Source organism: Dermacentor andersoni, chromosome 3 (assembly GCF_023375885.2).
Source record: "Dermacentor andersoni chromosome 3, qqDerAnde1_hic_scaffold, whole genome shotgun sequence".
NCBI classification, from domain to species: domain Eukaryota; kingdom Metazoa; phylum Arthropoda; class Arachnida; order Ixodida; family Ixodidae; genus Dermacentor; species Dermacentor andersoni.
In genome coordinates, this window is record NC_092816.1 from 59276782 (window position 1) to 59293044 (window position 16263).

At 48.6% G+C, this 16263-nt stretch overlaps 2 protein-coding genes across 2 annotated transcripts in view; one reads left to right on the forward strand and one right to left on the reverse strand.

The window, feature by feature from the left end:
• The window catches only part of LOC126547238 (uncharacterized), a 359216-nt gene that overhangs the window by 282159 nt on the left and 60794 nt on the right, over positions 1–16263 (reverse strand). The window lies entirely within an intron of this gene.
• On the forward strand, positions 5060–9575 carry LOC126547414 (glutathione S-transferase Mu 1-like). The gene is made up of 3 exons (XM_050195411.3): positions 5060–6699; positions 7166–7592; positions 9104–9575. Exons 2-3 carry the CDS (start codon positions 7201–7203, stop codon positions 9477–9479), a joined length of 768 nt encoding a protein of 255 aa, XP_050051368.1. The 5' UTR covers positions 5060–6699; positions 7166–7200; the 3' UTR covers positions 9480–9575.

Sequence of the window (16263 nt, forward strand, 5' to 3'; positions counted from 1 at the left end):
GGTATCGAGTTATTTTATCGCACGTCATGACATCTTTATTTTTTTCAGGCCTCTGAAAATTTCTTATTTACTCGAATGCAATTACTCGCTGCCTGCACTGCTCTGCTGTCACTTCCCCGACCCCGTCTTTATCCTTGAATCTGATATTTAGGCTAATAATGCAATCGCATACTCTTTGTTTCCAAATGTACGCTGTTGCTCCTGGGGAAAGCGTTAAAACGAAACGAAACAAAACAAAAGAGTGTAGTCACAAACGCGCTCCAGCGAACCTAACGAAAATGTGTTATCCTGCGCTCAGTTTACCATCGCGGAAACTCATACATTTCTCGCTCGGAGTTTGTAACATTCTTTTGTTTGCTGCCCATCTAAGCGACCTCCCCAACTTCGGCCACAGTGGGCGAGCGAAGGAGGGGTTATATAATAAAGCGGGTATCCCAACTATCATGTACCCAGATTTAAAAACATGCAAATACCACGTAGCTGGACAGAACCAAGGTAATGTCGTTTGCCATCGCTTGGAGATACTCAGAATATTTCTTGCATTCCGCCTAATTCCATAATTAGTGTTCAATTAATCAACTTCTCAAATATTATGCTTTGATGAAAAGTGTGAATTATAAAACTGTAGAGCAACAACAACAAAAAAACTCCCGATACAGCTTTCTGTTGCTCAATACGTGCTACATATAAGTGTTTTTCCGAGCGTGAAAGGAGCTCGCGAATGCACGCAAAATTGCCGCGCGACCAGCCCCTCGAGGCACTTTGCGTGTACTCGCTGGCTCCTTTCACGCTCGGAAAAACACTTTTCTGTAGCGCCTATTGAGCAACAGAAAGCTGTATCGGAAGTATTTCATGTTGATCTACAATTTTCTCATTGACGCTTTTCTTCTAAGTATGATATTTGAGAAGTTATTTCATTAATTAAGTCTAATTACGTAGTTAGGTGGAATGCAAAAATAATCTGAGTATCTCCAAGGGACGGCAAACAACATTAGCTTGGTTCTGTCTAGCTACGTGGCAGTTGCGCATTTTTAAATATTGGTGCATGATGGTTGGGACACCCTGTATTCTTTCTTATCCAGTAGAGCGAAAAAAAAAAAGAGAGAAAGTCGGGACATTTGGTTGCCGCACTGAGTTAAGTCGGGACACGTGACATTTGCTCAACAAGCGAGAGTGTCCCTTTAATTACCGGAAGGTTGGCGACCCTAACTGAGAATGACAGCGCCTCGAACCGCTCAACGAACACTGTCAGCGGCATTTGGCACTATACTACAGCGAAGAAGGATGTCTGCAGAAACGCAGTAGGGGAATTTCCGTACTTAAGGAAATGTGTGTTTTCGCTATAAAATAACCAGAGGCGCACTTTAGCCTCTCCAGTTGGACCCCATTTCGCCCTGCACAATACTAGAGCTGAATCACGTCTGAATAATCTCGAGGCGACACTTCCCTTGATACGTAGTAAGACAAATGTGTTCATTTATACGAAATCCTGAACGTATTTATTTATGAAACCATTTATGAAAGCCTGAATGTTTGTGAAAAAAACATGCGTAATACGATTGCCGCATTTCCTGTGAAGATAATGCGAATCCCAAGTGAAGTGGTCTGGGGATCTTCGCAAGATGTTAATTCAGCTGGTGACATTTCTTTTTTTTTTCGGTGTTCCCAAATCACTTTCATTCTCGACTTTTGGCTTCTGAAACGACGCCTGTCTATATGCTCCCTTGCAAGGAGACAAGGTACTGCGTTTGAATACAGAGCGGGAAAAAAGCAATTTCTGACGCCTGTTGCGGCTTTAATTGCCCAATTGCCTTACCGTGCCTTATAATAATCAATTCCCAGTAGGCGTCCAGCAGTGGTTGGGGCGAAATGAATCGCAAAGTTTCGCGCATTCAAGGCCCATTGTTTCAAGACCAACTAAGGGCAGTCCAGAGGGCCCATGATGTCGCTGAAAGGCTTGGCCTGACAGTGCCAACGTGGGAGCGGCCCGCCTTGGCTTAAGAAGTCGAGCCTCCGGACCTCATTCCAACAAAAGTTTTCACACACACACACATAACTAGGACGCCAGCTAGATGTAACTCTGACATAACGAACTTCTATACTTCGCAATTCCTCTGTCATAATATACAGAGTGAAACTGGCGATAGAGAGCGCAACATATTACAAACTGAGTTAGTGCAGGGTCGAGTACGCTGCACGTAACTGCTGATTCAGAAACAAAGTAGGCCAGCGCTTATCTATGGCCGCTGATACGTGATCACTTGAAAAGCGTTGCCTCCCCGTGCTTAGCTCAGCGTATGGGCCGCCGAGTGTTTACTGTATAGACGAGGCCGAAACAGGGCATCCGCTTTGACTGTTGCCGATGTTAATTAGAGCTCGGGCGAGTCGCAATGTTTCCCCTGGTGACGCGGAGAAGTTAGATAAACTCACATAGTTTAGAGAGAGAGAGAGAAAGGGAAGGAGAGAGAGAGAGGCTCTTCTATGAAAAACTGGAGAGGCTTGCTTCGCGGCAAGCCTAGCACATGGTATACTCCATCGTGAATGCGACGATAAATGAAACGATACCCAAATGTCGTACGACACTTAACACACACATAGCACACACGTAACGAAACAAATAAAATCAGAGCGTCTCGTTGAGACACGTGTCCCGCAAAAATGAAAAGAAACGAAACAAAGAGAGCCAAGAAAGGCTTCATGGTTCGGGACGCACGGGCGGCAGATACAGTCCAAGCTCCAAGCCCGTGTTGCAGCTCAAGATGTGAACCCCGAGGTAGTTACGTTTAGTGCGGTCGTTAGGGGCAATCTTTTGGAGCTCAAAGAGGTTGCAATTGCAGATTAACTGCGGCATATATCCTCTCGTACGTGGAGGTTAACGCCCTGAAAAGCAACGCGCAGGCTACGCGAGACGCACTACTTGGCTGGCCCCGGGTTGATTTCGACCGATAAAGGTAATCTAACGCGCATGCAAACCAAATACACTGGCGCCTTTGCATTCCGCCTCCATCGGCATTCGGCCAGCACCACCGGGAATCGATCCCGGGACTTTGTGCTCAGCAGAAGAATGTTCATGAGTCACCGCGGTGACTCGAGTCACAGAAAGATTTTTCTTTTCTTTTTTTTTTTTCTGCAATGCCTGACGCAGCGTGTTATGGACAGTCCATAAACAGAGGAGTTAGTCACGCAGACTCGCCTAGTGCTAATAGAGAGTGCAGAAGTGATCTTTACCGGTACTTAGCACCTGGCTCATCTTTGACAACCGTTTGAGTTGCTTTCCATGTGTATAATGTCTGTGCGTCCCGAAAATGTCGAGGCTCGATCGTTTCCGAATTAGCTCACACATGTACGCTCAGGCTGCAATGCATTCGGTAGGCAGCTTTTCTTTCAAGCCAAGTGCTGTGCTGCTGCGCTCCGCGACCCCCATTTGCATAAAGCGAGCAGAGTGTGTTCTGCACAAAGAATTGCAATATCCTTGCGCTGCAATCATTCGCATAGGAGACGCAATCTAAAGACTCAGCTATGATTATTCGTTCGTTCGTTCGTTCGTTCGTTCGTTCGTTCGTTCGTTCGTTCGTTCGTTCGTTCGTTCGTTCGTTCGTTCGTTCGTTCGTTCGTTCGTTCGTTAATTCGTTCGTTCGTTCGTGAATTCGTTCGTTAATTCGTTCGTTCGTTCGTTCGTTCGTTCGTTCGTTCGTTCGTCCGTCCGTCCGTCCGTCCGTTCGTCCGTTCGTTCGTTCGTTCGTTCGTTCGTTCGTTCGTTCGTTCGTTCGTTCGTTCGTTCGTTCGTTCGTTCGTTCGTTCGTTCGTTCGTTCGTTCGTTCGTTCGTTCGTTCGTTCGTTCGCTCGCTCGTTCGTTCGTTCGTTCGTTCGTTCGTTCGTTCGTTCGTTCGTTCGTTCGTTCGTTCGTTCGTTCGTTCGTTCGCTCGCTCGCTCGCTCGCTCGTTCGTTGGTTCGTTCGTTCGTTGGTTCGTTGGTTCGTTCGTTCGTTCGTTCGTTCGTTCGTTCGTTCGTTCGTTCGTTCGTTCGTTCGTTCGTTCGTTCGTTCGTTCGTTCGTTCGTTCGTTCGTTTCAACAGCGCTTACTGTCACCATGACTGCTACTTTCTCGTCCACGGGCGCACATAAATACCCAGATTTCCAAAACATTCGTTATCGCCTGTAATATGAAGGTGGTTTCCCCACATAAACCCTCATATTGTAGAGAAGTAACCTTTCAAGGTCCCTGGTACGTATGCGCAGACGCGTTCGTGTCAACGTCGAAGTTTGCATATGCACACGATCGCTCGCAAAAGTCTATTAATTGGAGCCCTCACACTCATTCGATACGCAAAACATTTTTGGTCCGTATTAACAAATATCTAAGATTTGAAGAATCTAACAACAATCTGAGAATGCGTTTAGCGTTCTGTGTTTGAGAGGCGGTTGCCAGTAGCACCATGTCGCACTATGTGTTACGGGTGGTTCTCCCCCTCACCGCTATGCTTTACCCATGCTCCCTTTAACACTCCCTCAAGGACCAGTTAGAAACCTCGCGCAGCACCTGCAGCCAAAGGCGCAACTTGACAGACGACAGCTTCTGCGCATTGGAACCAGTGACTCAGCGTCTCAACGACAGGCGCCTCAAAACACCAGCTGTAACGAGGGAAGAATCCGAGAACTACCCCACTTATATCATCATGTACCACCACACTGCACCACCAATACGACAACCACCGTATACCACCGTGTGGTATTAATGCGATTAACATTACTAGGGTGCACTTGACGCCCTTTCTGGGAGCCGCCTGTCTTATTTGTCGGTGTCACCAACCATTTTCCTGCCAACTTGGGTCACTGGGTAGTCTACGGTGTAATGCTTGGAGCATCGCGGTGCTGCTGTGAAGAGAGAACCGGGTGCTGATTGATTGATTGATTGATTGATTGATTGATTGATTGATTGATTGATTGATTGATTGATTGATTGATTGATTGATTGATTGATTGATTGATTGATTGATTGATTGATTGATTGATTGATTGATTGATTGATTGATTGCACCAAACCGGGGTGCCCGCCTCTTACCTTACACGCAGGTAGGAGGGAAGTACGAAGCAGTCCCCGCGCGGGTACGTGGCGGTGCGTTTGCGCCTTTCATAAGTTTCCCCGTTACCCGCCACAACTTGTGTCACTGGATATGTGCCAACTGGTTATGCGACGCTTTTCAGTGACTCTCTCTCGCCACAACTTGGATCGTTGCGTACGTGAAACTGCATGTGCCAGCACTTGGGTGAACCTCGTTGATGTCAATTTCTGTCGCTGGGTATGTTTAACTGTTTAACTAGGTGCCAGCACTTGGGTGAACCTCTTTGATGGCAATTTCTGTCGCTGGGTATGTTTAACTGTTTAACTGGGTGCCAGCACTTGGATGAACCTATTTGATGTCAATTTCTGTCGCTGGGTATCTTTAACTGTTTAACTAGGTGCCAGCACTTGGGTGAACCTCGTTGATGTCAATTTCCGTCGCCGGGTATGCTTAACTGTTTAACTAGGTGCCAGCACTTGGGTGAACCTCTTTGATGTCAATTTCTGTCGCTAGGCATGTTTAACTGTTTAACTAGGTGCCAGCACTTGGGTGAACCTCTTTGATGTCAATTTCTGTCGCTGGGTATGTCTAACTGTTTAACTGGGTGCCAGCACTTGGATTAGCCTATTTGATGTCAATTTCTGTCGCTGGGTATGTTTAACTGTTTAACTAGCCCAGGGCATGATTGATTGATTTAACTGGGTATGTGCCGCTCTTTAACGAACATCGTTCATCCCAACGTGGGTCGCTGGGGCTGACGTACTAGCGAATGCTCAAAGGAACAGTAGCGGGAGATGATGCAGTGCCGTTCATTAGTGTTGTCGAAATTATGTACATTTCGTCGTAAATTAGGCGCACGTGGAGAAAATGCATATCGTGTGTGAAATAAGGCTACACGAGTAGACGCGCATGCGCTGGCATTCAGCCAACGTCCGAACCATTTCCACATTGTTCCATTTCCACGTTCTTCCTCTTTCCTTTGTTTGTCTTTTTTTTCTCTTTATTTTTTTTTTTTTTTATTCGCTCCTTGCTGTCTGCTGCCTTTTGGACCTTCTGGTTATTAGGGCCAGCCAAGCTGCTTCTTTTTTAGCAACTTTTTTCCTAATGCCTTGGCACTTTGTACCACTTGTTTTCATGAATAAAGGTATTATTATTATTATTATCTTTCCTTCGCCGGGTCCTGCCTGCCTGCTGCTCACGCGTCGGCCTTGAACGTACAGTGCGAATAGAGGCTCGTCGAGCGTTGCTGCCTGAGGGAGTGGAGAAGGGCGGGGAAGAAGGGATCTGGGAGAGGGGATTTTTTTTGTCTTACAGGTCCCCTTATTACGTCCTCGTCGCACAGCCGGTTGCTCCCAGAAGACTGCCGCCGCTCTCGAACGCTGATAGCGCGGAAATCTACAAACGCCTGATAAGCGGCTCTTCGCGCGGAAGCCGTACGACGGGCAGCGGCGAGATCTGCGAAATCGACAGCGACCTTCCGTGTGTGAGGACGGTTTGCTGGAGAGATAGGCTCGGGGTGAGAAAGGTGTATTGAATCCTGCTCTAGCAAGCGACGGCCTCGAAGCAAGAAAGCCGAGCGGTGTGGTTCGGGCGTCGCGACCTGTGAACGGACGGAAAGCTTCGTTCGAGTGGCAGAGGTAAGTGCTGTTTACGACTGTAGAACCATACAGCGGGGAAGCAGAATGCAGATGTACAAAATGGATAAATATAAGTAGGTCTTGAAGGTAAAATCATTATAGCCAACCTCCCGGGAAGTATGGATAGTTTCCTTGTAAGTAGTTTTTATCGAAAAGCAGATCGCCGTAACCTGCAGTAATATCATATTCAAATTCAGATATCAGCTTCCTTTTAATTATCTTTTCTTAAGTTTGCCAGGCGAGAGCGGCAGAAGGTTAGATAGAGAGATTCAATTAATTTTGCAGGCATGGGATGGGTTCGGCTCCGAGATCTATTAGGAGGGGCATTCGTCCTGTAGTGTGTTTCAGGGTTGTGGTGGCAAGCGGCTAATTCGAACAGAGAATTCGGACAGACACCGCTAACCGCAGTGGTTAGCGGTTAGCGGCGAGATGTCTCAAGGACACCCGTGTGTACCGACATTTGCAGATCAACAGCGGGAAGACGGAACAGAGCGAGACGTGATGCCAGCCAACAGCAGCAAGGACCAGAAGACCGGCAAGCCCGGGAAGGTGATCCTGGGCTACTGGGCCAACATCCGGGGAATCGTCGAGCCCATCCGGTGCATGCTGGAGTACGCCGGAGTGCCGTACGAGTACAAGACGTACCCGTGGCTGGACAGGCCCACTCCGCAGGAGAGCAAGGCCGTGTGGCTGCAGGAGAAGGCGGCGCTGGCCGAGAGGGGATTCGCCTTTCCCAACCTGCCGTACCTGGTCGACGGCGAAGACACCAAGATCGTCCAGAGCCTGGCCATCATGCGCTACTTGGCTCGCAAGCACGGCCTCGCCGTGCCGGACTCGAAGCCCGCCTTGGCCGCTCGCGTCGACATGCTCGAAGGGCAGATCGACGAGCTCAGGCGAGTGGACGGGGTGGCGGAAGCGACGCTGTTTTTTTTTTAGACGCGCTATATAGTCGATTGAAGTTCAGTGTTTGACGGAAGCCCGTCTGGTCGGGATGCAACATGGTTAAAAGGTAAACAAACAAAAACCCGGGGCACTTCGCCGACCAAATAAAGATTTAAAAGAAAAGAAGACGTTTCGGCTCCCACACGGGAGCCTTGTTCACAGGTTAAAAATTTTTTTTTTTTTTTTAACCTGTGAACAAGGCTCCCGTGTGGGAGCCGAAACGTCTTCTTTTCTTTTAAATCTTTATTTGGTCGGCGAAGTGCCCCGGGTTTTTGTTTACCTTTTAACCATATAGTCGATTGGTGGAGTCTTTAACGTGAGTCATTCGCGAGTCATCAACCAGTGCAAAATCGAACGGAACGCCAAGCGAAGACGCAGACAGCGCGAACGGTGGCTACAGATGAAATTTGCCTAACACCGAGCTTTACGCTAAGCAATTACAGACGTGGCATTACGAGAGAAAGGGAATTCTAGCCTTTATTTTTCTTTTTTTTTCTTTTCAGTATATTTTCTTGCGCAGCGAAGCCACACGACGCGAATTCATTTAAGAGCCATCGTATTTGCCTCCGCGTGTGGACCACTCAAACAAAGCGGCCCTTTCTTTCTGTCGGACTAATCTTTTCTTACGTTAGTTCTTGCCGAAGTTAATCAGTGATTGGAATCAGCTTCCCCTCTCCGTTGCTGTCGGAGAAGGTAGCGTGTCGTTCGAAAGAGCCATCACGAACCACTTTTTCCAATTATATGCACTTGACTTTCGTCTTCCTTTCTTTGTTTCTGTTGTTCCTTGTACAGCAATCATGTACCCACATTTCCTGCAACGCTCTCTGCGCCTTGGAGGTAATGAAAAAAATAATAATAATAACGCGCGCGTGCCAGTTATAAAATGACTGGAGAAGAGTATAGGCTTGGGCTGGTCGGTAATACATAGTTACACTGGAAGCGTAGCGCGGGAAGGACGAACGACAAAGGCGAGGCAGCACAAGCGCTTGGGCTGTCTCGCCTTTGTCGTTCGTCCTTCCCGCGCTATGCTTTCAGTATAATCTGACTCAGCTACTCTATACCTTGCTTTGTGACACCAACAGAAGCGGTGCTAATGCAGTCATCACCTTCTTCTTTGACGCTAACTGCCTGGAAGACCGACCTGTTAGAAGCGTTTTTGTGGCATCTGTCGTCTCTTTGTACGTTGCTCGATTTTGCGCTGGAAATATGAATAAACGAAGGTGGCGGGAGCGGGGGGTGGCGATGCTTTCCGCATCGTCACCACCCTGCGCTGCTCGCCCCCAACAGTTGTGCAAGACTAACTGTCCCAACAGTTCGCCCCCCCCCTAAAGCTTGTCTCGTTTCCTCCATTCCAGCATCCTGTGAATGGAAATTCGCGTATAACGGAAAGGTGGCTAAAACCTCTCTATCGCGCCTAATCGACGATACATCTCTCCGTCTGCGAACGAACGCCTTCGCGCAGGTGGTACCTGATCTTCTACTGCTGGGACGACTACGTCGCGACCCTGAAGGGCGACTTCGCCGAGGCCCTGCCCGGACAGCTGGAGCTGCTGTCGCGCAGCCTGGCCGACCGCAAGTGGCTCGCCGGCGATCAGATCACCCACGTGGACTTCATGCTGTATGAGCTGCTCGATCAGTTTTTGCTCTTCAAGCCGGGCTGCCTGAACGAGCACGCCAACTTGAAGGCGTACGTGGAGAGATTCCGCCAGCTGAAGCCCATCAAGGCGTACCTGTCCTCGGACAGGTTCCAGCCCTGGCCCGTGTTCCTGCCGGTGGCCAAGCGCTGGGGATGCGGCAAGCCTCCGGCGAGCCTCGTAGGCAAGCACGCGAAAGCCTGAAAAAAAAGCTTTCTTCTCCCCTCTCCTCTTTATGAAGGCAGATTGTGGTGGCGTGTTCAGAAATTGGATATTAAAATTTTCTTCCCCTGTTTGGAATTTCCCCAAAAGTGTGCTAAGCTTTTTTTCCTTATTACTTCATTACTCACAGTGACGAGAGAGAGAGAGAGAGAGAGAGAGAGGAAAAGATAAATGAAAGATAGGGAGGTTAACCAGGACTGAGCCCGGTTGGCTACCCTACACTATGGAAAGGGAAATGGGGACGGAAAGATTAAAAGAAGAAGAGAAAGTCCACTGGAGGATATCATTCGGCCACACAGTCCGCATTACAGACGGTCACTCAATCCGGTAGCTTTCAAATATCGCAGCAGCGCTTTTGTGGCTTTTTGTAGCTGCGATGACTCATCACTATGAGTATAGCAACTCACAGTGACGAAGTGCTCACATTGCTAGCAGGCGTTGTAACCCTAAAGGCTTCGTCCCTTGACGGTGACCATTAAGCACCCGTTAATGCACGAAGATCAACAGGGGCGAACTTTAGGACGAGGACCGAGGGTAGAAACGAATAGACGGGACAACGCTCGGTTATCGTCTGCGGACTTTGTCTCCTAACATTCGTGCTTGTCTTCATGCGTGCACCAACCAAGTTTGAAGCGCAAAAAAAAAAAAGCTTCGTCATTGCGACCAGCTCGTGATGGAATGTGAAAAAAAAAAAACAAGAAAACACGCGGATACCACGAATATTTTCGTGTTAATTCCTTCAAGCACCGGTCGTAGTAATGCATAACCAACACGCCAACAGAAAGAACTGCAAGTAACTCGCTGTTTGCGAGTAACCATATGCTGTCAAAGGATAATGAAGCCAGGAAAAGCGCATGGAGAAAATTTTAAGCATGAAATGTTTTTAGCTCCCGTTGTCGGCGACCTTCAAGTGACCTTGAGCCAAAAGCCAAAGCCGTTGTCGGGGCACTTAAACGAGAAGATCCGGGGAAGTTACGAGAACAAAACGAGATCATCCGGACAACCAGTCAAGAACGCATTACACACGCTAGTCACTTACCAAACAAGCTACAAGAAATATTGCTTCCGAGTTCTTCCTAATCTTTGTCCCCAATATCACTCGAGCTGTAACCTCTAGTACGCTGAAGATTTATCTGTCAATTCCAATGGCGACGTTCAAAAGGCAGATAAAGGGCACTAGATACACTTGAATGTCACCTTTTGGCGCTGAGTGCTCTTTTCAACGCCAACGGTCCGCGAGTTCCGCGGCGCGTCCGGCATCGTCCGGCACGCAACGAATGGCCGTTTGACTGAGACGATACTTGCAATGCGGTTCTGTCTGTGCCAGGAAACTGTTGCGTTTATATGGAGCAGTGCAACAGTATAGAGTGGTGCGGAGTGATGTAGTGGGGTGTGCCGTTGCGAACATGCGCTACGCCCATATTATGACTGTGGCTAGTACCATATCCAACCAATCTGCTTTGCCGCTAGCCATTTCATGCTTACATGTACTCTCGATTACGGGAGAGCCAGCATATATCTTGTTGCTTCTTTATTTGAAATGCAGAAATCATAAGCTAAAGTAAAATGAAAGTCCATGACGACAAGCAACTTAATCGCCGCCGGTGGGAGCCGCACCCACCTTCACGTCCTCCGCATACAACAAATAATTTTCACTATATGTTTGCTTTGGCTTGATTATCTGTTGGCTTCGTGTGGTTATGGCGCATAGTAGTTATTTGGCGCGTTTATTAAACGGCGATAGGCGCCGCAGTTATTCAGCGCGCAAACAGTCGTTGGTCTGCGAATCCGGAAAGGGATTACGGCGAATGAAACGAAATGACGCCGCAAAAGGCGGAAGGCCGTAAAAAGGAAGAGAGAGAAAAGCTCGTCTACATTCCGTTCGCTGACGTTGGCGCACAGGCGGCAAGCGAGGCTGCAAGTGAAAGCCCGCTGGAGGCAGATGATAAACTCTCGCTCGGGAAAAACTTTCGGCGGTCAAACTCGCAGCCCCTTCGCGGTCGAGGAGGAAAAACAAACACGGGAAGCCAATTCAGCTTATCGAAGCCATGCGTCGGTCTCTGGAGCTCTGCGCTGTATGCTGCAGCGAGCAGCTCCGCGCTCGCAATTTCGCCATTATGCGCGCGTACTGCGGTGTTTTGCCGTTGGCGAATGAACTGCTTGCTTCTCGTAAATTTCCAGTCTAATCTGTCTGTACTGACAGAAGCAGGTGCCCTTGAGAACGATGAATGTTTTGTTGTCGTTCCAACGCATGCCTGCGAGCACTCGAACAAAAAAAAAAATGTCTGCTGGGCTGTAGTTTCGTTCAGATTTTTTCGTCGCTTGGCGTCCCGCTTACGACAATGCTATCACAAAGGGCATGCCACAGTTGTGTACGGAAATTATTTGCGTCTCCTCGCCAGACCCTGAGGCTCGCTCGTTTACTCACTCTCTCGCTCACTCACTCGCTCACTCACTCACTCGCTCACTCACTCACTCACTCACTCACTCGCTCGCTCGCTCGCTCGCTCACTCATTCACTCACTCGCTCACTCACTCACTCACTTTCTCTCACGCACACACAAACCCATACGCAGACACCACGGGCATCGAATGATTGACAGGTGAAGTGTGTAGTCTAGTCTCCTCTAGTTTGGTCCGGTGCGGCCTCGTAACTGCTGGGCGGCGCTTTGCCTACAGCAGGACGCGTCACATTGACATTGATGCAATGCGCCGTATAGTGCCGCGCCGTGTGCGGGGGGGGGGGGGTTACGCATAGCAGGCTGATTGGCGTAGCGCACGCACTTGTGCGCAGTTGTGACCGTTGCTGCGGCGCCCGCTCGGCCTCTACGGTATTCTGCTGCTGCGCACGAGGGACGCGGGGCGGCCCGTCGCGGCTGGGTGGAATTCGTTTACGGAGGCCAAATATTCTAAACGTCAGATACATTGGGACTTTAGCTCATTTGCATCTTTATCTCTATTCTCGTCTGGTTATTCTGGTTAACCTCCCTGCCTTCTACTTTTCTCTTCCCTCCCTCCCTTCTCGTCTAACACCCCACGCAGAGACAGTCGTATATTCCATGGCCTCGTACAAATTACCGATTTCAACCGATGCGCTATTATAGCCTCAAACATACTATACAGGTTTAAACTAACGGATGAAGACATATACGTGTTTGTAAAACAATGGTGCATTTGCATATGCTGTTGAATGTTGGATGTACTGGGTTCTTTCCTTTTTTCTTCGATTAATTTCTTATGGAGGTCGTAGCTTGTGCATATCGTGTATTTTAACGAGGGCGCTATATGTGAACATTGCTGTACGGTTGCATTTGTTTTAAAAGCTGCCGTAAACCTAGCTTTCATCCACCTTTGACAGGAAGGAAAACCGACCTACGAGGAGCGGATCTGATCGCGGAGGGGCGGTCTAGGGGACAGCAGCCTGGAGTCCCTCCTGGCGTTTTCCAGGCAATTCCGGCTTTTACACCGGTTGTAGACCCCGCTCTCTTCGCAAGGCGCCTTCCACTCACGACACAAATTTTTTTTTTTTTGCCCGTTGCACATTAGTCGTATTAGGCCAAGGAGCCATTCAATACACAAAACATTTATTCAATCAATCAGTCCCACCGTACTTTGCCGCTTGTGCGCATTCTGGTATTGTTCACCCCGATGTGAACTAAAACAACGCGACTGAACCAAATATAACAAATCGCCGGCGTACTGTAATTTCTGCCTCAGTCACAAACAATACAATATAACGTATAGCCTTATATCCTTACAATATAACGGCGTCCGTGTCCCCCAGGGTCCTCCGTACCATATAATGATGACTGCGCGCCGTCTTGGGAACTGGTACGTTGGTACATACTTCAATGCGGCGTGATGAGATGACGTTTCGTGCGATGAGACGCGCGCGGTACATCTTGCGGTATACAGTGGTGCTGCGCAGCCTCCAGTGTGTAGTGCACACGGAGAAAAGCGTGCGCTAGCGTCACCTCCACCTAGGAGCCACACTAGGCCTACCTGTTCTAATTTCCAACCCTGCAGTGGCAAATAAAATTGTTTCTCGCTCTCTCTCTCCACACACACACACACACACACACACACACATATATATATATATATATGTATATATATATATATATATATACATATACATATATATATATATATGTGTGTGTGTGTGTGGAGAGAGAGAGCGAGAAACAATTTTATTTGCCACTGCAGGGTTGGAAATTAGAACAGGTAGGCCTAGTGTGGCTCCTAGGTGGAGGTGACGCTAGCGCACGCTTTTCTCCGTGTGCACTACACACTGGAGGCTGCGCAGCACCACTGTGTGTGTGTGTGTGTTTGTGTGATATATATATATATATATATATATATATATATCAGGCATGGCATAGTGAAACTCATAAGACGAGACAAGCAGTACTGAGTGTTTGTACACAGCGATGGGTGTTGTTAAATTTGTCCCTACAAACTTTCGGGTGCCTTGGAAAAGTCCGTAGTGATCGGCGGAGCGGCGTTTCTCGTAACAGGTCTCAGGGGTTGCTTGTTCGTTTCGTTGTTTGTTTACTTCCCTAGTCTTTCCTTGTTTGTTTAACAAAACAAGCCTAATCTGTACGACACGGTCAGAGCATGCGGGATTCCCAGCATACGTCACTTTTCCGTGAGGTAGACAAACGTGACTCCCAGGTTTGTTTGTTTATTGATTTATTGCCCCCCTCCCCCCCCCCCCAAAAAAAAAAAATAAGAAGCCAAATAGTTCATGTTGACGGCAACGAAGATGAACACGCCGCCTCGCTCTCGGTACCACCCTCTCTTGCAGATCGGCGCGACCCAGGTCGCAACGTGCGTACCGTTACCGCGTCCGCGCTGCGGGTGGCGTGTGTATCGAATGCGACGCGCTTCGCGTCGCCAGATCATCCGTCAACGCCCGCACGGCAGCCGGGTCGCGACCCCGCTGTCGTCGCGTCGCATCTCTTCCCGCTTTTCGCTCATTCGCGCATGTAGGTTTAGGTCGCGCGTATATGTGTACATCGACGGCTGATACGGCCGGCGGCCTCCACGGATGAAGACGAGAAGGGGGGGGGGGGGGGGTTAAGAGAGAGAGATAGAGAGTAGGGAGGGACGAAAACAGAAATCAAGAGCCGAACTTCCGACAGCGTGCTTCTGAAGGCGGCAGATTCCAGTAGCGCGGGGCAATCGTTGGTCGACCCCATGCGGCGCCCACCCGCTTTCGTGCGGGTCTGCGTTTGGGCCGCGGGGCCGCCGTATCCGTGTTGATGAGACGAGCGCTGCGACTCCCTTTCCATTGCCGTGCGGAACGCGGTCTTCGCAGCGTCAACCGTTTGCCGGAAGGCTTCCTTCGGCGTTCGTGCCCTGCAGTTCGCGAATAGACAAAGAAAGCGCAGTGGAGGTTGCGGTTACTTCTCGCTGTACTATCGTATATTGATTTGTTCGGTGACCTTCGTTTGCATTGTATCAGTGCGGGGAAATGCCGAAAGGACGACATTCCTGGCAACTTGCAAATAATGGTGGGATTCCCGCTTGCGCGCCTGTGCGGCAGATGATACTCGCATATTTACCTGCGCGACAACCCACCTGTCGGGTGATTTCTCAACGGCAGAAAGAGACGCTAAGGTGGGGGCGATTGCCACACCAGAGTGCCAGGTTAAACCTGCAAACCAACCCAATTAAATCTCGCGATGCAGGCTTGCACACTGCGAGTGCTGCATGCGGTTTATATTATGATTCTGTAATTAGCATAGTATTTATGTGGTTGAAAATCACGTTCTTATTTTTTTTTCTGACGTATCCTCGGTACACCCCAAGTTAAGATGCAGTGACCGATATATGAACACGCCATTACTAAATGGGGATAAATCGATCGTTGGTGCTTTGCTGGAGACTGCAATGCCACTAGTTTGATTCCCGATATTCCTGCGTTCTGACACGGACTGAATGCAAACGCGCTTCTGTGCCGAACTTTGAGTGCGTGTGAAAGAACCCCACCCGGTCAAATTAATCCCAAGAACATTTATAGGTGCCTTTTACAGCTCTGATGGATCGTCTTCAGACGCTCCATCCAATGAATCAATCAGTCAATGAATCTACCACTACTCGAGCTTGTTAGTAGAAGTCAGAACCTGTCTGAGGAATATCAACATGGTCACATTCGTTCTTACCCCCTATATAACCCACAAACATTAGGCTTAACGATTTCTATAGAGCCACACAGCGGGATATTTTAGGGCCAACTAAATGGCAAAATAAAACACTGGCCGATGAAATTACTACGGAGGCTGGATACAACTGTACACGAGAGAAGTGCAACGCGAAAGCGCGAAGTGCAATCAAGATAATGTACGTGAGACCTTGCGTTCTCTCGCTGCACTTCGACCGATCCACTCGAGGTGCTAGATTAGGAAGGAGAGAAACGGACATTTTACAGGCGAGCTTGACCAGCATAGGGTAGCAGTTATAACAATAGTAGTACCCGTAGGAGAAGAAGACAATTAGTAGTAGAAGTAAAAGTAGTAGTAATAGTAGTAGTAGGAGTAGTAGTAGTAGTAGTAGTAGTAGTAGTATAGTAACAGCAGGTGGCGTCAGCAGCAGCATCTATAGTAGTAGTAAAGGTAGTAGTATAGTAGTAGCAGCAGCAGCAGCAGCAGCAGCAGCAGCAGTAGTAGTAGTAGTAGTTGTAGTAGTAGTAGTAGTAGTAGTAGTAGTAGTAGTAGTGGTAGTAGTAGTAGTAGTAGTAGTAGTAGTAGTAGTAGTAGTAGTA